Source organism: Camelus bactrianus, chromosome 27 (genome assembly GCF_048773025.1).
Source record: "Camelus bactrianus isolate YW-2024 breed Bactrian camel chromosome 27, ASM4877302v1, whole genome shotgun sequence".
Classification (NCBI taxonomy): domain Eukaryota; kingdom Metazoa; phylum Chordata; class Mammalia; order Artiodactyla; family Camelidae; genus Camelus; species Camelus bactrianus.
This window is the reverse complement of record NC_133565.1, coordinates 24,475,157-24,491,457: the sequence shown is the minus strand read 5'-3', so window position 1 is coordinate 24,491,457 and position 16,301 is coordinate 24,475,157. Positions and strand designations below refer to the sequence as shown.

General features: G+C 48.2%; 1 protein-coding gene across 5 annotated transcripts in view; it reads left to right on the top strand.

Moving 5' to 3' along the window:
• NTRK3 (neurotrophic receptor tyrosine kinase 3) overlaps positions 1–16,301 on the top strand; it is a 337,492-nt gene that overhangs the window by 242,095 nt on the left and 79,096 nt on the right. Inside the window, exons 13-14 of one of the 5 annotated variants that reach the window (XM_045522576.2) lie at positions 864–998; positions 2,478–4,643. The exons of 3 other annotated variants lie outside the window; for them this stretch is intronic. In XM_045522576.2, the coding sequence (XP_045378532.2) occupies positions 864–998; positions 2,478–2,596 (254 nt within the window). In that variant the 3' untranslated portion in view covers positions 2,597–4,643. Of the gene's footprint in view, positions 1–863; positions 999–2,477; positions 4,644–16,301 lie in introns of those variants that run through there. One more of the 5 variants, XM_045522577.2, reaches the window with a different exon arrangement.

Sequence of the window (16,301 nt, the reverse complement as noted above, 5' to 3'; positions counted from 1 at the left end):
TTCAGCATTTAGAATCTTGGACAAGCTCCACCTGGGAAAGAGTTCCAGAGAAAACAAACTTCAGATCCCAGCTCATATGGGAAAAGGCTCATGTTCATGGAGGCAGCTTCAGGGACCTTGGCAGAGGCTGAGGCGGGCTTGGCCCCTGCCTTTAATGGATCCGACATGGAGCCTTCCAGGGCCCACGATGCTGCAGGGCCTCCAAAGGAGATTTCACTCTCAAGCTCTGATGATGCCTCTTTCATAGGAGTTAGAGTCCTCGGGTTGCCAGGGAGCCAAGAGCTTTTACTGTTCCGAATGTTTATGTCCTAATTGAGGCAAGAAAGATTTTAAGGGGCCAAACACCCTCTCTCTTCTCCTCTTTACTCCCCCTTGTGAAGTTGTTTCCCTCTTGGAGAGTAGCTGAATTTCTTTTATGGGAGAGAAGGGGCCAAAAATGGGGTCTTGAGACCTACAGGATCATCACTCCAGTCATAAGACTCAGCCTGCCAGTCCCAGAAATGGCATCCACAAAAACAGTGATGGGCACCAGTTCAGGGTGCCCTGGCCCAAGAGGAGGGATGGAGGTAAGCGTGTTAAGGGAAAGACTGGACGGAGTTCACGGTGATGGCAAATCCTCTTCCCTGATCCCCTCGGGCATTTCTTCAGTGTCACGGTGTGATACTCGGAGGACAGTGCATCTGGATTTTACATCTGAAATAAAAGCACGTGCCCCTGCGGGGAAAGCAGTGTGAGTACAGGGGCTGGGAATGCCTGGATTTCTGTTTCTGGCACTGTGAACTTAAGAAAAAGACTTCCCCATGTCTTTGCACTTGGGGCTGCATACTGACCATTAATTCCCCCATGTCTGCCTCTTCTGCCAGGGGTCTTTTCAAACATAGACAATCATGGGATATTAAACTTGAAGGACAATAGAGATCATCTAGCCCCATCAACTCACTTTATATATGAGGAGCCTGAGGTCCAGAGTGGGGAAGTGGCTTACCCAAGGTCACATGGTGAGTTACCTCCTTTGACGTCTTTGTATGCAGTTCAGACCCCTTTCCCCTCACCAATTTTGATTCTTAAGATCTTAAGACCTCATGACATCTCCATATGTCCCAGAGGACTGGGGGATGACTTAGGTGCCCAGTGGGGGACTGGTACTAAAATCCCTTAGGTTAGAGGAATCTTCCAGAAGAGGACAGGTGAGGGACGTAGAAGAAGCAAAAGTGGGACCACGGCCTGGAGAGAAACAAGGATGTCATGGATCTTCTAGGCAGGCTTCCCAGACCAATGATCTGCCTTCCCTCAGCCTCAGACCCAAGAGACCCCTTGTCCCAGGTTAGCACAGTGAAGCTACCCCAGAAACATCTCACATTGAAACTGATGTCATAGGTGAGGAAGTGTTCCTCTGTCTCCACCAATCTGACCCCGCCCCCTCAGAGGGAGCGCTCCCAGCATCCAAGATGATTCAACTCTGTTTCAATCATAATATGTCCTGAGAATGAGAAGAGGGACATCTCAGTACCAACTCCATCTCTCCCCATCATAGCCCCAATGTCCAGCTGCCTCCACAGACCTGCATACAGCTTTCCTAAAAAGACAGGCTTATTCCTATCTCACCTGCACACACACGCACGTCAGTAAGCACACGCTCGAGACAGACATTATTTTATAGACATTATTATAATCCAAGGTTGACTGAAAAGCCTCCTGCTGGAGATTTGATCAGGAACACCCACATTTCTGGACATCCGAATTCAGGCCACGGCAGTGTAGGCCAGAGAGCAGCTGAGCTATCACGGAAGTCCTCCTTGCTTGAGGCCGTCCATGGCTTAGTGGCCACCAGTGCCACTCCTCCAGGGTACTTCTGTCCCCTGTAAGACTTGGGATTATGGGAAGGCTGAGAGATCAGCCAGCATTTCACTGGCTTGGTGAAATGAGAGGAAAAAGTGAATGAGAGTTTGTAGACTTGGAAGGACAGAGCCTCCAGCCTGGTGTGGTCCAAGGCAGCCCGCACCATCCCACCTGCTAGGACAGGAAATGGCCCTCAGGGGTCCCTTCGGAATATAAGGTCTGGAAAGCATCCCCTAACCCCCTTGCCCCCCAGTGACCCTAAAGATTATCCCCCGTTCCCACCTCCCCCCTTAGATGAGGCCGCCCCCACCCATCCAGGACAGTCCAAGGCCGAGCCCCCAGATGTTTTGCTCACTTCCCCTTCCTCGGTTCAGTGGAGGCCGCAGCAGAAGTGGAGTGTTTCCAGGTCCTCTGACCATGCTCGGTTTTAAGTTAATCCCCTCCTCCGACCCTTCCCTTTTGCTGAGAATTCATTTGACTGTTTCCAGTATATCTGTCTCCAGATCTCCAGTTCCTCCCTTGCCTTCCAAGCTCCCTCTCTGTTACCCCTTCTAGTTTTGGTCTTCTTTGGGGGTTTTGGTTTTTACTTTATTTTGCTTTTTTCTGTTTTTCTGTTTTTTTGTTTTTGTTTTTTATAGGTTTCAGAGAAATTATGTTGAATCCAATAAGCCTTCCCGGACATTCCAAGCCTCTTAACCATGGCATCTATGTTGAGGATGTCAATGTTTATTTCAGCAAAGGACGTCATGGCTTTTAGAAACTCTTTTTAAGCCTCCCTGTTTTGATGTCACCTTGTAGGCTGGGCCCTCTGAGAGGCTGGAAGCTCTAGGCGTTGTTCTGTTTGGATCCGGGGATGCTAAGTAGAAACTACATAAGCCACCGGTGCCCCCGCGCCCTTTGACACCACCAAGACGGGTGTTCCCCCCATCCGCCACCGGCAGGGCTGCCCATCCCCTCCAGTCATCACTGTGCTCCTTTTTTCCGGCCTCCAAGGCAGCTCCTGCCATCATCCTTAGAGCCAATACAGAGAATTAAAAGCCTGTACACCAGGAAGCATCTTTCAAACATACTAGCCATTCTCTTGCTTTACAAAAACAACCCAGCCACCACGAGAAAGCCTGATGAAGTCCAGCCGTGCTCCGGCCTCGCTTCCCCTGCTCGGAAGCGAGGGGGCTCTCCCTGGCTCTCCCTAGGATGCCAGGCTGTCCTCTTAGTGACCTCGTCGCCCTGAAACCTCCCGTGGGGAAGAACATCTAAGCCGAGGTGGAGACGGCGCGGTGAGAGGAGGGGGAGCCAGGCCCAAGTATTGGCACCAGATTAGGTCTCAGAGGAAAGAATGGAAACCAGTTGTTTTCTATACTATTATTTTGTTTTTTTGGTGGAGAAAACCATCCCTTTTTTTGGACACACTTCCCCCCTACTTCCTCCTCTCTCTGGAGCGGCTCACAGTGAGTGTGATGTTAGCAAACCCCTTGGCGAGGCGGATGCTCCAGGGCTGCTCCTCGGCCTCTAGGCCTGCGGTTCCGACGCGTTTGGCTGCAGGAGGCCTGCCCGTGAACTGGCCATCCTACTAGGACCACAAGGGACCAAGGAAATCAGGGACCAAGGCCCTTCCTGCTGGCCTGTAATCCTGGGATTGGCTCTCTTCCCCCACTTTTACGTATCTTGACTCCGAGAACTTTCGGAACCCAGTGGAATCGCCATTTCAAGGCCAAGGTGAACTGAAGGGGAAGAGAAGTAAAACTTGGCCTCCTCCAGCCCCTCTCATGGCACCAGTGGAAGTGCCATCTGTTCTCTGGTCAATATATGTGTTTACTTTGCTTGCTTTGACTCATGCCTTACTCCATGGCCACTCTCTTCCAAAGAGGGGGGTTTGTGTCCACCATTTTCAGTGTGATCCACTGGGGAGAGGGGCAGGGAGGCCCTTCCCCTGCTTCAGTAGGAAAGGTACCATTGTAGGGCCTGAACCTCTCCCAGAGTTTTGCTGCCACGTTGGCTGCTGAGTGGACGTTGGGCTTGGCCTAATTCCCCCAACCCTTGGTGCCTCCGCTGTGGGGCGTCAGCACAGGCTGCCCCCTGGAGGGTGGAGCATGGAGGAAGGGGGGGCCAACTATGGGGAGCCCTTAGGACAAAATGGTGGTGGTTTTGGAGCAGTGACACACAGCGATAGGTAACAGACTTTCTACCTTTGGCTAATTTAACTGGGGGTTAAACTTCCCATGTAGGGTTTGACGTCCTGAGTCCTGTGGATGGCATTTCTTCATGTCAGGTTTCTAGCCTGACCCTGCAGATGCCTCCATGGGGTGTAAAATGCAGTGCTTTCCAAGGTCTTGCCCAGTATCTGGGGTGGCCTCCCGGCACCTGAATGTCCAGAGTATCACGCGGGGATTCAGGTTCTCTGCGGGGCCTCGAGGTGTGTATCTATCTAGCCCCTCCCAGCTCCCCACCATCCTGCCCGCTGCCGTGGCATGTCAGGCTGTTCCCCATCGTGTCCTGCCAACCCTATGGACCAGGGCCTCCTCCTGAGTGTGGCTTTAAGGAGTAAGCTTGAGGATGATGTTTTTTAATTATTGTAAATCATTACCTCATTTCCAGCCTCCCAGGCTCCATCCATCCCAGCATCTTTTATCTGCCATTTTCCTCACCTTGTGCTATGACAATGGGGCGTTGTGTTTCCACAGAGACTTATAGGAGTGTTCAGTGTATAGTTTCTTAATAAACACTTTATTTTCTAATGAAATGACTGGATCAGACCTCTTATTTGGCAATTTTGCAAAGAATATTAAAGATATATAGAAATTTCAGGCTTCCCATGTTTTTTTTTTCATTCCTCCCTATTTTACTGTTAAGGTTTTAAAGAAGTTTCTTAGCCAAGTCCTATCTGCAAAGGTGTTTACAGTCTGTTTCGTTGATTGCTTTCACTGAGAGAGTGTGTTTTCTCATCTTATTGAGAAGGAATCAGAAGCACAGAGAGGTTGAATGGTTCATTCAGGGTCACAGAGCACAAGAGGCAGAAGCAAGCTTCAAATCTGACTCCTCCATATACAACTGAGGCTACTGAGACTTTGGTTCTGTTGTCCAAGCAGCCAAAGTTTATGGAGATTCTTTCTTCAGGGCTGATGTTGAAGGGGGTCTGGGAGTGGGCTGAGGGGTTCTTTATCTTTGGTGCGCCAGCAAGCCAGTGTGACTTTCCCCTTCATTGGCGTAGTTTTGTATCTCCCTTATGGATCTTGGGGAAGAGACCTTGCCCAGAGGAAGATGGAGCTTTGGACTTATAGGCCAACCTGCTGATCGTCCGGAACTACCCTGCCACCCCCACCAACACACACACACACACACACACACACACACACACACAGACGCGCACACACATACACACTCAGGTGAGCCAAACTCTCATAGCAGGTCTCATGCGGGCTGCCGGCGAAACAAAGGCAAAAGAGTCCTGGAGTCCTCCTGAGGCTAAAACGCTTAGATGAGCTGCGTCTCTGTCTGTCCTTGGTTCCTGAGCCCTGGCACGGCTCCGAGGATTGAAATGCCTTTTGTGACTTACAGTAGCTTTCTTTTAGGAGGAAGGGACTCTGTATGTAAGAGATTTGGAGCAAGAGAGGAGGTCAGGGGCTGGGGAAGGGCTCCTGGGAGCCTTTGAATCCTTCGCTGGGTCTCAGCAAGCTTTGCTGGCGCTCGCTTACTTCACAAGTCAAGGCGAGGCAGGTGCAGTCAGGTGGGTGAGCCCAAGGTGCAAGTCCAACAGGCAGCTGATCAGGCTAGAGTGGTGCTTTCTCCACCTACCGTGACTTAACTGAATCTCTTACTAAAGTCTAGTTTGGTGGGAGGCTCCCCCACCTCCACTGCACCCCAGATGGAAACTCCTTTTCTGCAGAGTGGCCTGGGTAGGGAGTTACCCCAGCTCTGCATTCTCCTGTCCTCAGCGGTTCCAGGGTTAGAACAGGGATGCCCCAATGGTTGGGACCAGTGGGCTGCATGGATTCAAGGGAGAATTTCACTATCAGTAAGAAGAGACATTTAAGCTTTGTTTTGTTCAGATGTACAGAGCCTGCCAATGCACGGGAGAAAGATGATGACTAGAAAGAGCCCCTGAGGAGATGGGAAAGCAAAGCACCCATCCTCGGGCGGAAGGGGTAGCCTCAGCCACGTGAAGGGAGCGCTCTCCTGCTGTAGCAGGAGGGAAGAGGGAGAGATGGGGGTTTAGAGGTGCGGGGCAGGCAAAGACGTGAGAGAGTTCTTATCTGGTGGCTTCTGTTTTGCCTGTAAAGATTAAGGCAAGGCCTTGTGCTGCATGTGGGAGCATCTAAGAGCACTGAGAATGTCTGAAGCAGCAGAAGAGACCATGACAGATGGCAGGGAAGTATGAAAAAGTTGCTGGCAGGCATGAAGATGTGGCTGAGGCTGGAGTGCAATGTTTAGTGTCCAAGATTCTGTTTCCCAGGCTTTCCTGCTGGGTCCTGAAGTCCCATGGCGTCTACCCCGACGTTGGAGGCTCTGGGGCAGTCAGAGCTGGCACGGGGTAGCCCCAGAGAGCTGAACTCTGCCCACCAAGAATGCTGTCTTGGACCAGCTTTGTGCAGAGAGGCTCAGAGAACCAACAAGCTCTATATCTCCCTGATCTGCTGGGTTTGAAACCTCACCATGGAATTTCAGAGAGGCTTTCTTGGACTTGAGCTTACAGCTTGGCTCTGGGGGGTTTTGTGGCAGAGGTTTGAGCCATGAACCCAGTGTGTTTGCCATGTGCCTGCTGGATTTTCATTCTGGAGGGAGTGATCAAGGGACACTGGCTCTGAATCTTATTCCCTGAAACTCAGGGGATGCGGAACTCACTGTACCCTTAAGATGGGGCAGGACGGTGGTAAATTCAGGTGTGGGGCCTTTCAGATACACGCTCTGGAGAAGACTTGAGTCCTTCCCTAAGGGTTGTGTGGCTGGACCCTGGAAATGGTTACCAAGCTCCAAAGAAGGGCTCACCAGTGGAGCATTACTAATGATCACTAAGCCAAACTTGTGAAGCACCTATTCAGAGGCAAGCACGTTTTATCCTGGAGGAAGCGGAGGCTCAGAAAGAGTCAACAATAACTAGGCAGGATTTTCCCAGCTGTGGCCGGCAGAATCAGGACCGACATGGGGTCTCCTTGACCTCCCAGGGCTCTTGGCTACTCTGCTGCCCCACAGGTCAGCCCGTCTTCTGCTCCATGCAGTCCTGGGGGCTCCACAATCATAGCCTTCCTTTGGCTTCCTAGACAAAATCTTTCAGTGTTCTTTGGGGCTAGATGCCATCCTTAACTTCCTTCTGGAACCTTCCAAATAGGGTGATTTTTAAAGACCGCCCAGAAAAGAACATCTGCAGTGTCTTTCTTCACCCCCTCTAGCATTTAATGGCCCTGGTTGCCTGAAGGTATGGTTGTTCCTAGATCTAAGACAGATCACCTGGTTCTCAGTGGGTGAGACTCCCAAGCAGACATGGGTGGCATCTTTGATGTTGAGGAGGACTTGTTGGACGAGACACACCTGATCCTCAGGCTGGTAGGTGAGGCTGCCCAGGTCCGGGCAAGCATGAGCAGCTTCAGACAGGAAGGCAGCAGAAGGAAGAGCCTTGCCTGACTTCCGCACCCCTCTTTGAACTTTCTTCACCCAACCTCAAAGACCTCCTGGCATGTGGAAGCTCGGCCAAGTGCTTCTCACGCAGAGAAAAAACAGATGCCAGGCATGCTCAATTTGGAAGCCAAGGAGCTGGGCCCCGGGCTGCCCTGTCTCTTCCTTCTTATTGGGGAATTCCTTTCTGTAGCCAAGCTCCCAGCCCCCATATCCTCACCTCCTCCTCCCAGCCACAGACAGGCGTGACCTCAGCAGTGTGCTGGGCTGTGACACTTCCCTTGGCTTAGCCCAGTTCCTGCAGGTCAAGCCCAGGCATGAGCAGAGGCTCGTGCATCCCAGATACCGGAGCGAGACTCAAGGGAGGGTTGGATGCCGCAGAGACAGCGCAGGAGCCAGCAGATCAGTGCCGGGTGACTTCATCATGGTGTAGCTTCCTGTACTGCGCCAGACGTGGATGAGGCGGAGGGCCTTTGTTCCTTCAGTGTTTACCAACTGTGAGCTCCGGTGAGACTCACAGGCGGCCACCGGAGTGACTCGGAAAAAGAGAGCAAGAGGATGGTGGCAGTGAGGGAGGAGGGATGCTGGCTGCTACGAGGCTCCACTGGGAAGGACAGAGGGAAAACTCTTCAGCGTGACAGTGGAGGGGGCACTGGGGCAGCGAGGAGGGTGGGGGCTTCAGGGGAACCTGGTTCGCAGCCAGATCATCCGGGAGGCTTGAAGCTCCACTCCCTTGCTCTCCTAGCTCTGCCACACCCACTGCGTTCCCATCCTATTGCTGGTGCCGTGGGCGAAGCTGCCTGCAGCCTCCAGTCTCCTTGGATAGCGCTAGTTCTGCATTTGTCTTTAGAAATCCCGTTACCAGCCCCCTGCACTTCCCACCTCCCAAGAAAACCTCAGCCTAGATCTGATAATATATTCCCAGAGCTCATAAGACTCCTTCCACCCTACTTGAACCCCAAGCCAGTTGAAGATCTCATGTTGGCAAGAGAGAAGCTGTCTTGTCTGCTTTTTCCAGTGATTTGAAAATTCCATCAAGATTCTGAGGCCCATGTGGGTAGGTTTTTGTTCCCAAATCCTCCTGCTTGGTGGGTAAACTTCCATTAAGTGACCGCAGTTTCCCCGTAAAGCTCTGCGGGCTCAGAGGGGAGAGTTCTGCAAGGATGATGAGGTCTAGGACCTCTCTGCCTTTTTGTCTCTTTCCATCAGGACACTTTCCCCTCCTGGGTGGGTTCCTGAGAGTACTAGATTCCCCTTCCCCACCCACTTTGACCCCCAGGGGAAGGTGGATGCACTGCTCAGATGGTCTGTGTGTTTGGGGGCGGGACATGATGAGAACTGGGGAGAGTGAGGAAGATATTGGGGCTAGCCTTTGATTGGAGCATGCTCAGCTCCCATGACAGTGAGAGAGAAAGAGTGAGAGAGAGAGAGAGAGAGAGAGAGAGAGAGAGAGAGAGAGAGAGAGAGGAGAAATAAGAAAGGCAGGAGGATCTCCGAGAAGCACAGATCCCAGAGGAACCCAGAGGATGCTGATGGCTCAGATTCCATGTCAAAGGCCTCCAGCCTAAGGCAAGACCAGGTCTGTGTGGGTCCAATATGGGAAGTAATTTGGAACTGGTTAGATCAGAGGGAAAGACAGTATGCCCAAATTCCCAGAAAATAGCCAGAGCTGTAGAGACATCCTGACTGAGGGTTTTGGTGAGACTTTCAAGTCTGGAAAATGAGAAATGCATGAGCTTCCTACTCAGACCAGAGGCTCCCCTGGGCTTCTCAGGGTCACAGTGTCTTCCCAGGATCCTCTGCAAACAGGAGTCACTGAAGGCCTTTCTGATGTCGATGAACCTGAGTTTTATTTGGCTGAGAGTGAAAGCAGGGCGGTGTGTGATAAGGCAGGAAGAATGGAGCTTGGCTTTTCTAGGAGGCAAAGAGCAATTCTCCCTTCACCCCCGCCTAAGAGCCATGTCAAGGGCTGTCTGAGAACATGGCAGGTGGATCAGAACAGCCCACTCAGCCATGGAGAGGGTCTGAAGACCTTGGGGTGAGGCTGCTCAAAGGTATGAGTTCCAGGGCTGTGTCCCTGACTTGTGGCTTCATCCAAGTTTGAGGACCAGCATCACTTCAGAGAACCCCACCAAGCCTGACTTGGGTAAGTAACGCCAGAGGCCTTGGTGGCCAACAGTGACACCAGCTTATCTACGTCGCTCTCATTTCCCCTGGGTTTCTGCCGCCGTGTCTTGTAACCACAGCAGCAAAATGAAGCCTGGCTCTGCCTTTGCAGACCTCACCAGAGCAACTGGCCTATTTCCCTTAAAAAAGACACAGCTCCCCTCTCTCAGCCCTGCGCTCATTCAGCAGTGAGAAGGGCAAGGACGTAACCCCTGTAAAGTGACTTCGCTGCCTTTGAATATGGCCCAGGGATGCTTCTTTGACAGAGCTCTGGAATGCCACCCACTGTCTTACTCTGAAGCTCGCACCAGCTTCTGTCTGTTTGGTCCTCGGAATATAGTTTTCAAATTGCAGCGTGAGGTCCTTGACGTGGCGAGGCTTGAAACAGCCTCTGGCCAAAGGTCATGTGATCCTGACTCCCAGATGGGCTTCTTAGAAAGTGAGAAGGTGGGAACTGAGGGCAGGGGTCCCAGGGAAACATTTACGGCACACAGCCAGGTTCTTGAGGGTGTCGGGAGCACACGACTTGAGTTTGAAGCTGAAAGGGTTTAGATCCCGTAACACAGGAGACCCCCGGGCCCACAAAGGCTTTCAGTTCCAGCCCAGACAAGGCGTCTCCAAGATCCACCCTCCTGCTGTCAAAGTCAAAAAGGACAGCTCCTAAAGTCTATGTCCCACGGGCCAAGCAGAATAAGTGCTTCCCCCAGGGCCCTCCTACAAGCAATCTCAGGCAGAAGGAAAATTCCAGAATGCCAGCTGGATGCTAAGTCCAGCCTATGTATTATGCATTCACCCATGTGTCAGCATCCCTGCTGTTAATTCTGAGAGAAGACTCACCGGGCAGGGAACTGGAGAGGAAATCTCAAAGCAATTTTTGTTGTGAGCGTTAGGTCTCTGAAAACTCAACCTGGCTGAGAGGGCACAGCCGGGGTCTGTGACTCTCTCTGGTTGCTCCCATCGAGGGTCACAGTTCTGGACCAAAGCCTTTTGCTTCAGAGGGAGCCAGGTGCATAGTCCACCAATGAGAACTAGAGTCTGGTGGGGGAGACAATAGAGGAGGTACCACGAATATAGAATATATTCTGAAGATGTCCTTCCTGGGAGAATTTAAATTCCGAGTCCATGTTTGAATGACTCATGGAATTGTTCAATCTTTATGGCTGTCAGTTTGACGTTTCTTGGTATCATAACAGGCAATTGCTGTACATTACCTCTGATACCCAATGGCCCATATGGTCATTAAAAAGACCAGAATGACACCATGGTGCATCTTCAGGATGGTATCTTTGGCTATTTTAGTAATTTTAATGGGTCAACCACTTGACCAACTATTGGCCTACACAGATGGATCAGTTTTCTGGGGAAAGCTTCAGTTTCTGCAATAGAGTTCTCTCTTAATTTGAAAGCCCAGCTCATTATTAGATAAATGATGTTGTAAGGATCAAGTTACTCCTCTTTTCATTGGCTGCAGAAATGCTTCCCTTTGGTCTCATGAGATGCTAAGAGCCCACTGGATCACTTTGGAGAATGCTATAAGGTATAACCAACTTCTTGTAGATTCACCATGCATGGTAGGATATTAAAGGCTCTGAGAAGTCCTGTTTTATGTAAACTTTATCCTACCACTTTCTGAATCTAATCAAACATAAAACACTCTTCACTAAACACCTGTCAGTAGACTTACACATGCACTCTAGGTAACACTGGGCTGTGGTGTGGTCAGGAGCTTTTTAAAGAAGAACGAGTCAGGATGTGTTCATCAACCACTGACCTCTTACATCAAGAAAAACAACCACACCCCAATACCTTTGCCCAGCTGTAGGCTTGGTCCCCCACTTCTGCTCTCTGATTTATCTGGAGGCAGAAATGATTCTGGGAGCTGGTGGGTAGGTAGGTACTTTTGTGAAGCATGAGAAATCTTCACTGTGATAGCTCAGAAGACAATGAATGGTAAGTTGTTTCACATAAGCGCGTAAGACTTCAGCCCTAAACCTGGTCACCCTCCCAGGCTGGTGGAGGTGACATCACCTCGTGGTAGCACATAGAAATGAAGACCTGGAGTCAGTCCCAGCACTGCCACTAGCAGCGTGACTTCGGTAAGTTGCCTTTCCTCGCTCCGTATTTGTCTCTGAGCTTGGTGTTCCACAGATAAAAGATCCTGCCCAGACAGATGTCCCAGATGCCCCGTCCCCGTGAGTCACTACTGTCTCCTCATGGGGGACATCTTTTGGTTCTCAGATCTGTCTCTCTCTGCTGTGTGTCTTGGTGGGTCACATGGGAAGAGTGACCTCCGCTCCCTCCTGGGGTTCTGTGGAGGGTGGTATGCGTGAGATCAAGGCTGCCCTTCCGGGTGAGGGTTGGTGGATTTCTCTGGATGAGGAAGGAAGCAGATGCTTGGAGGTTCATAGATCCTCTCTGTCACAGTTGGACAGGGCCAAGCGGGAGTTCTTGGCGAGATTTTCTAACTTTGATCTCAAGAAGGCAGCTCTGCCTAGCAAGTAGTCTGAAATGTCAAAGAATAAATGTTAAAGCTTGAGGGGTCGTTCTCCTGGGAGTTGCCTGGGCTGGCTAGGGAGGGGGAGGAGGCGGGAGAGAGGGACACGACAGAATCCTTCACATAAAGATTCCAACTTGGTTTTGTGATATTTAAGAAAAAAGAAAACTCTGAATTATTTATAGCACAGGAGATGGAAGCTGGCTGTAGAGAAGTGGTCAGTGGTTCACGTTTCATTATTTAGCTGCCCCAGCCTTGAACCGGTAAGACTTTTCTTGTTAGTGACATGCTATTGACCTCTCCTTGAGTTATCCATTATTATTATTATTATTACTGTTCTTTTAATTGAGGTAATTCATGTTCTTTGATTATGGTGGTTTAGGGGAGGCAATTTCTAGAAATGATTGTTGTGAAAAACTAGAGTTATCGCTTTCTTCTAAAGGATCTCCAGCAAGTCCTTTATCATCTCTTTCCACCCCCGTCAGGTTCTAGCTTGTGCCTCTTCCAACAAGGATTCAGGGGTCCCCTGCTCCAGTATGAGTGGGAAGCATCTTGGTTTCGTCCTGGCCACCAGCTGGCCATGTTGCTCTGGGAAGGTAGCTCTCAGTTGTTTCATTTAAAAATAGGAGGACACTGTCATATGCCCCTGCAGGGCACACTGGGCATGTGAATGATGTCATGTGTTCAGAACACCTCGGCACTTGGGTGGGGGTGGCGGAGCAAGAAAATAACATCTCTGTTATGTGTTGGTGGGGGGACAGGAAGTGGAGACATTTAAAAAGGGAAAATCAGCAGTTGTTGAAGAACTGGTGTTAAAGCTAGAGGGAATGGAGTCTTTCAGCTGTTTATTTTGCTCAGGGATGCTGTTCAGATATTAACATAAATGCTTCTGGTTGATAATACGTCCTGATTCTATGGCAGGGATTACTGAAAGCCACTGTTCATCTCAAAATTGCAGTTAAATTTTAAATTACACGTTTTAGACACTTTCCCTCCCCCTTCCACAAATAATACAAACACGCTCTCTGTCACTTTCCCTTTAATCGTTTTTGCACGCCCTTGGCACTCTTGGGCATGCCAACAAGTGGAGTCAATTTTTGGACAGGTTGGGGGTGTCTGAGGTGAGGCTAGTCCAAGTGCAAATCAGATCATCAGGAAACTTCCAAACAAGCCATATTGTACCTAAGATGTATAGCTTTTATTGAAAATCTTACTATTTTTGCTTTTTTTCCCCCTAGACTTGTTTTTTTCCACTGTGAAGAACCTAGAGAACATTTTGCAGTTAAAATGTCACAGTGACACTCCTGTTATAAAATTCTGAAAATGTACTTATTTTTACATTCGGTTATTTATTCTACCTCTCAGGAAGGCCTTCCATATATTTTTTTTCTATACTCCCTACTTTCAATGTTGTAGAAGTGTGGGCAGCGTTGTTGCTCTAGGACAGTGGCTCTCAAACTTTCTGGTCTTGGGACTCCTTTACATTTTTAAAAACTATGAGGACGTCAAAGAGTTTTTGTGTATGTGGGTTTTATCCATCTATATCTGGTCCAAAATGTCAGTAGTGCCAAGCTCAAGAAATCCGATCCAGTGGGAATTCACATTGGTAACCCATAATCTTGGGCAAGAGGATTCTCATTCTTTTCAGGGCCCTCCTTCAGCTGCTAAGAGTCCAAGGGCCACAGGAAGTGGCCACCCAGAGCCTCTGTTCCATGCCCCTTCTAGATAAAATTTCAGTGGCCTAAACCAGAATTTCTTACCCACTTCCAGGACACTTGCAGCCCTCTCTGTTGGACTTTTCTCCTACGGGTGGGCAGCACTGCAGGTGTGTGCACTGCTAACCCCAAGACTTGGCCAAGGGGCTGCTGTCTGGGGGCAGAGGGGGCTCAGGCTGCGTGTTCCCAGACCTCTTTTGCTGTGTGATGGTAAAGGGAAGTAGGCTGGGGGGCCAGCTCTCTGTCATGACATGTCACAACTCATAACTCCAAGGAACCTGAGACATCTAAATTCGTACCTGGTAGAAGCAAGTATTTCAGGTCATTATGAAAATGTATTTAACAGAGTAGGAAGATAGGATGTATCTGCTCTACAGGGTGTTAGCTTGACGTATGACTTCCACATTTTTGGACCTGTGAGATGCGGGCTTCTAATGACTCTCTTGTCCTGGGTCTTGCAAATGTATGGGACAGATCTGGTGCAGACAAGTGAGTAATTATGAAGCAATATGATGAAACTGCGCATGAGGTAAGCATAGAGGAAGGACATTTAGTTCTTAAATGTGGTTCTGGAAAGTACTGAATCATGACATCTGTTTGCAGCTGAATAAATAGCAATGGTGGTTCAGGATGATCAGTTCAGACTTCCAATGTTCCATCATTTAGAGCATGCCTGCCTCTTTGAGCCCGAGGAAGCCTGATCCCATTGCCACATAGCTAAATACTATGTGGTCCTTTGGTAACCTTGCACCGTTCAAGGCCGGCATTCTTCCTGCTGGACCATCTCCATGCTGGGGCAGTGCTCATATAGTGTCATGCCCTTGTCAGGTTGCCATGGAGACTGATCTTGAGGTCTCCAAAATTGATTGTTATTTATTGGGGATCTGCAGTTTTCTGGATGCTGTGACCAGCATTAAACAGAGAGAGAGAGAGATGGGCTGTACTCTCTCCTCCTCTATTTGTGGACTATTGGGAGGATATCTTTCTGCAACAGAGAGGTAAAGACCTTGGAGAAGTTGGATGGGAAGGATTTTTTTTTTCTTCTAACATTATAGGGTTTTTTTTTCCTGATTACAAAAGTAATTTATATTCACAGTAGACAATTTGTTGAAATACAGAAAAGCACACAAACACATAAATTATCCACCATCCCATCACCCAGAGACAACACTGTTAACATTTTAGCTTTCTGCCTTTCTAATCTTTTTTATGTTCTTATTTAATTATTTAACAGAATGAAATCATTCTCTGTGCACATGCACACACATATCCATTGCTTCCCTTCTTTCTCTTTTATGAGGTGGCTTGCATGTGCTGTTTAACTAATCTTTGGCAATGTTAAAGATTTTTGTGTAGATAATCTAGTCACGTGGTTCAAAAACTACACACACACAACTCGTACTTGGATGTACAAAGCAGCATTTTTCAAAATAGCCAAAAAGTAGCAACAACTCAGAAGTGTATTAACTGATGAATGGATAAAGAAAGTATGGTATACACCAACAACAGAATACTGCTCAACAGTAGAAAGGAATGGAGGACTGGGACCACAACATGGATAAACGTCAAAGACAATATGCTAAGGGAGAGAAGTGGGACACAGAAGATTCCGTTTTATGTGATGCCCTTTGTATGAAGTGTCCAGAAGAGGCAAATCTACACAGACCAAAAAGTAGATTAGTGGTTGCCTAGGGCTGGGGGTGGGAATGGGGATTACCCGTAAATGGACCCAAGGGATCTTACTGAGGGTGATGAAAATGGTCTAAGATTGGATTATGGGGATGGTTGTGCCATTGGTAGATTTACTATAAATCATTGAGTTGTACATTAAAATGGATGAATTTTATGGTAGGTAAATAATACCCTAATAAACTTTATATATGTATATATAAATATATATGTAAAATATAGTTTACTAATATGTAGCATTATATATTATATTATAATATATGATATATTATATATTATGTTATATATGATATATCATATAAATTATAATAAATATATGTAATATATTGATGTAAAATATTTTATGTATGAACCTTGAGGTGAACAACACTTCATGTGTGTATATATATATATATATACATGAATTCTCCCCACACCTGTCCCTCATCTGCAGATTCTTCAGTCCACCACCACTGTCACCACACAGGCAACCACTGTTACTGTGTGTCTTTGTGAATTATATCAAAAGAAATTATATATAAATAAATATTAATATCTGCTATTGTTTTTCCTCCATTTTGCACATATAAAACAATATTATACATATTATTCTGTACTTTTTAGCATTCTCCCTGCCAGATTCTTGGAGCTCTGAGAGAAATTCCTCACTATTTTTAGAGATAGATACTATTCCATCACATTGTGAACCCAAATTCATTTAATTTCTTTATAATATTTTTCTCTCATAAATAACTTCAATGGATTGAACAGAAATATACTAATCCTAGATAAAAATGATTGAACATAAATAC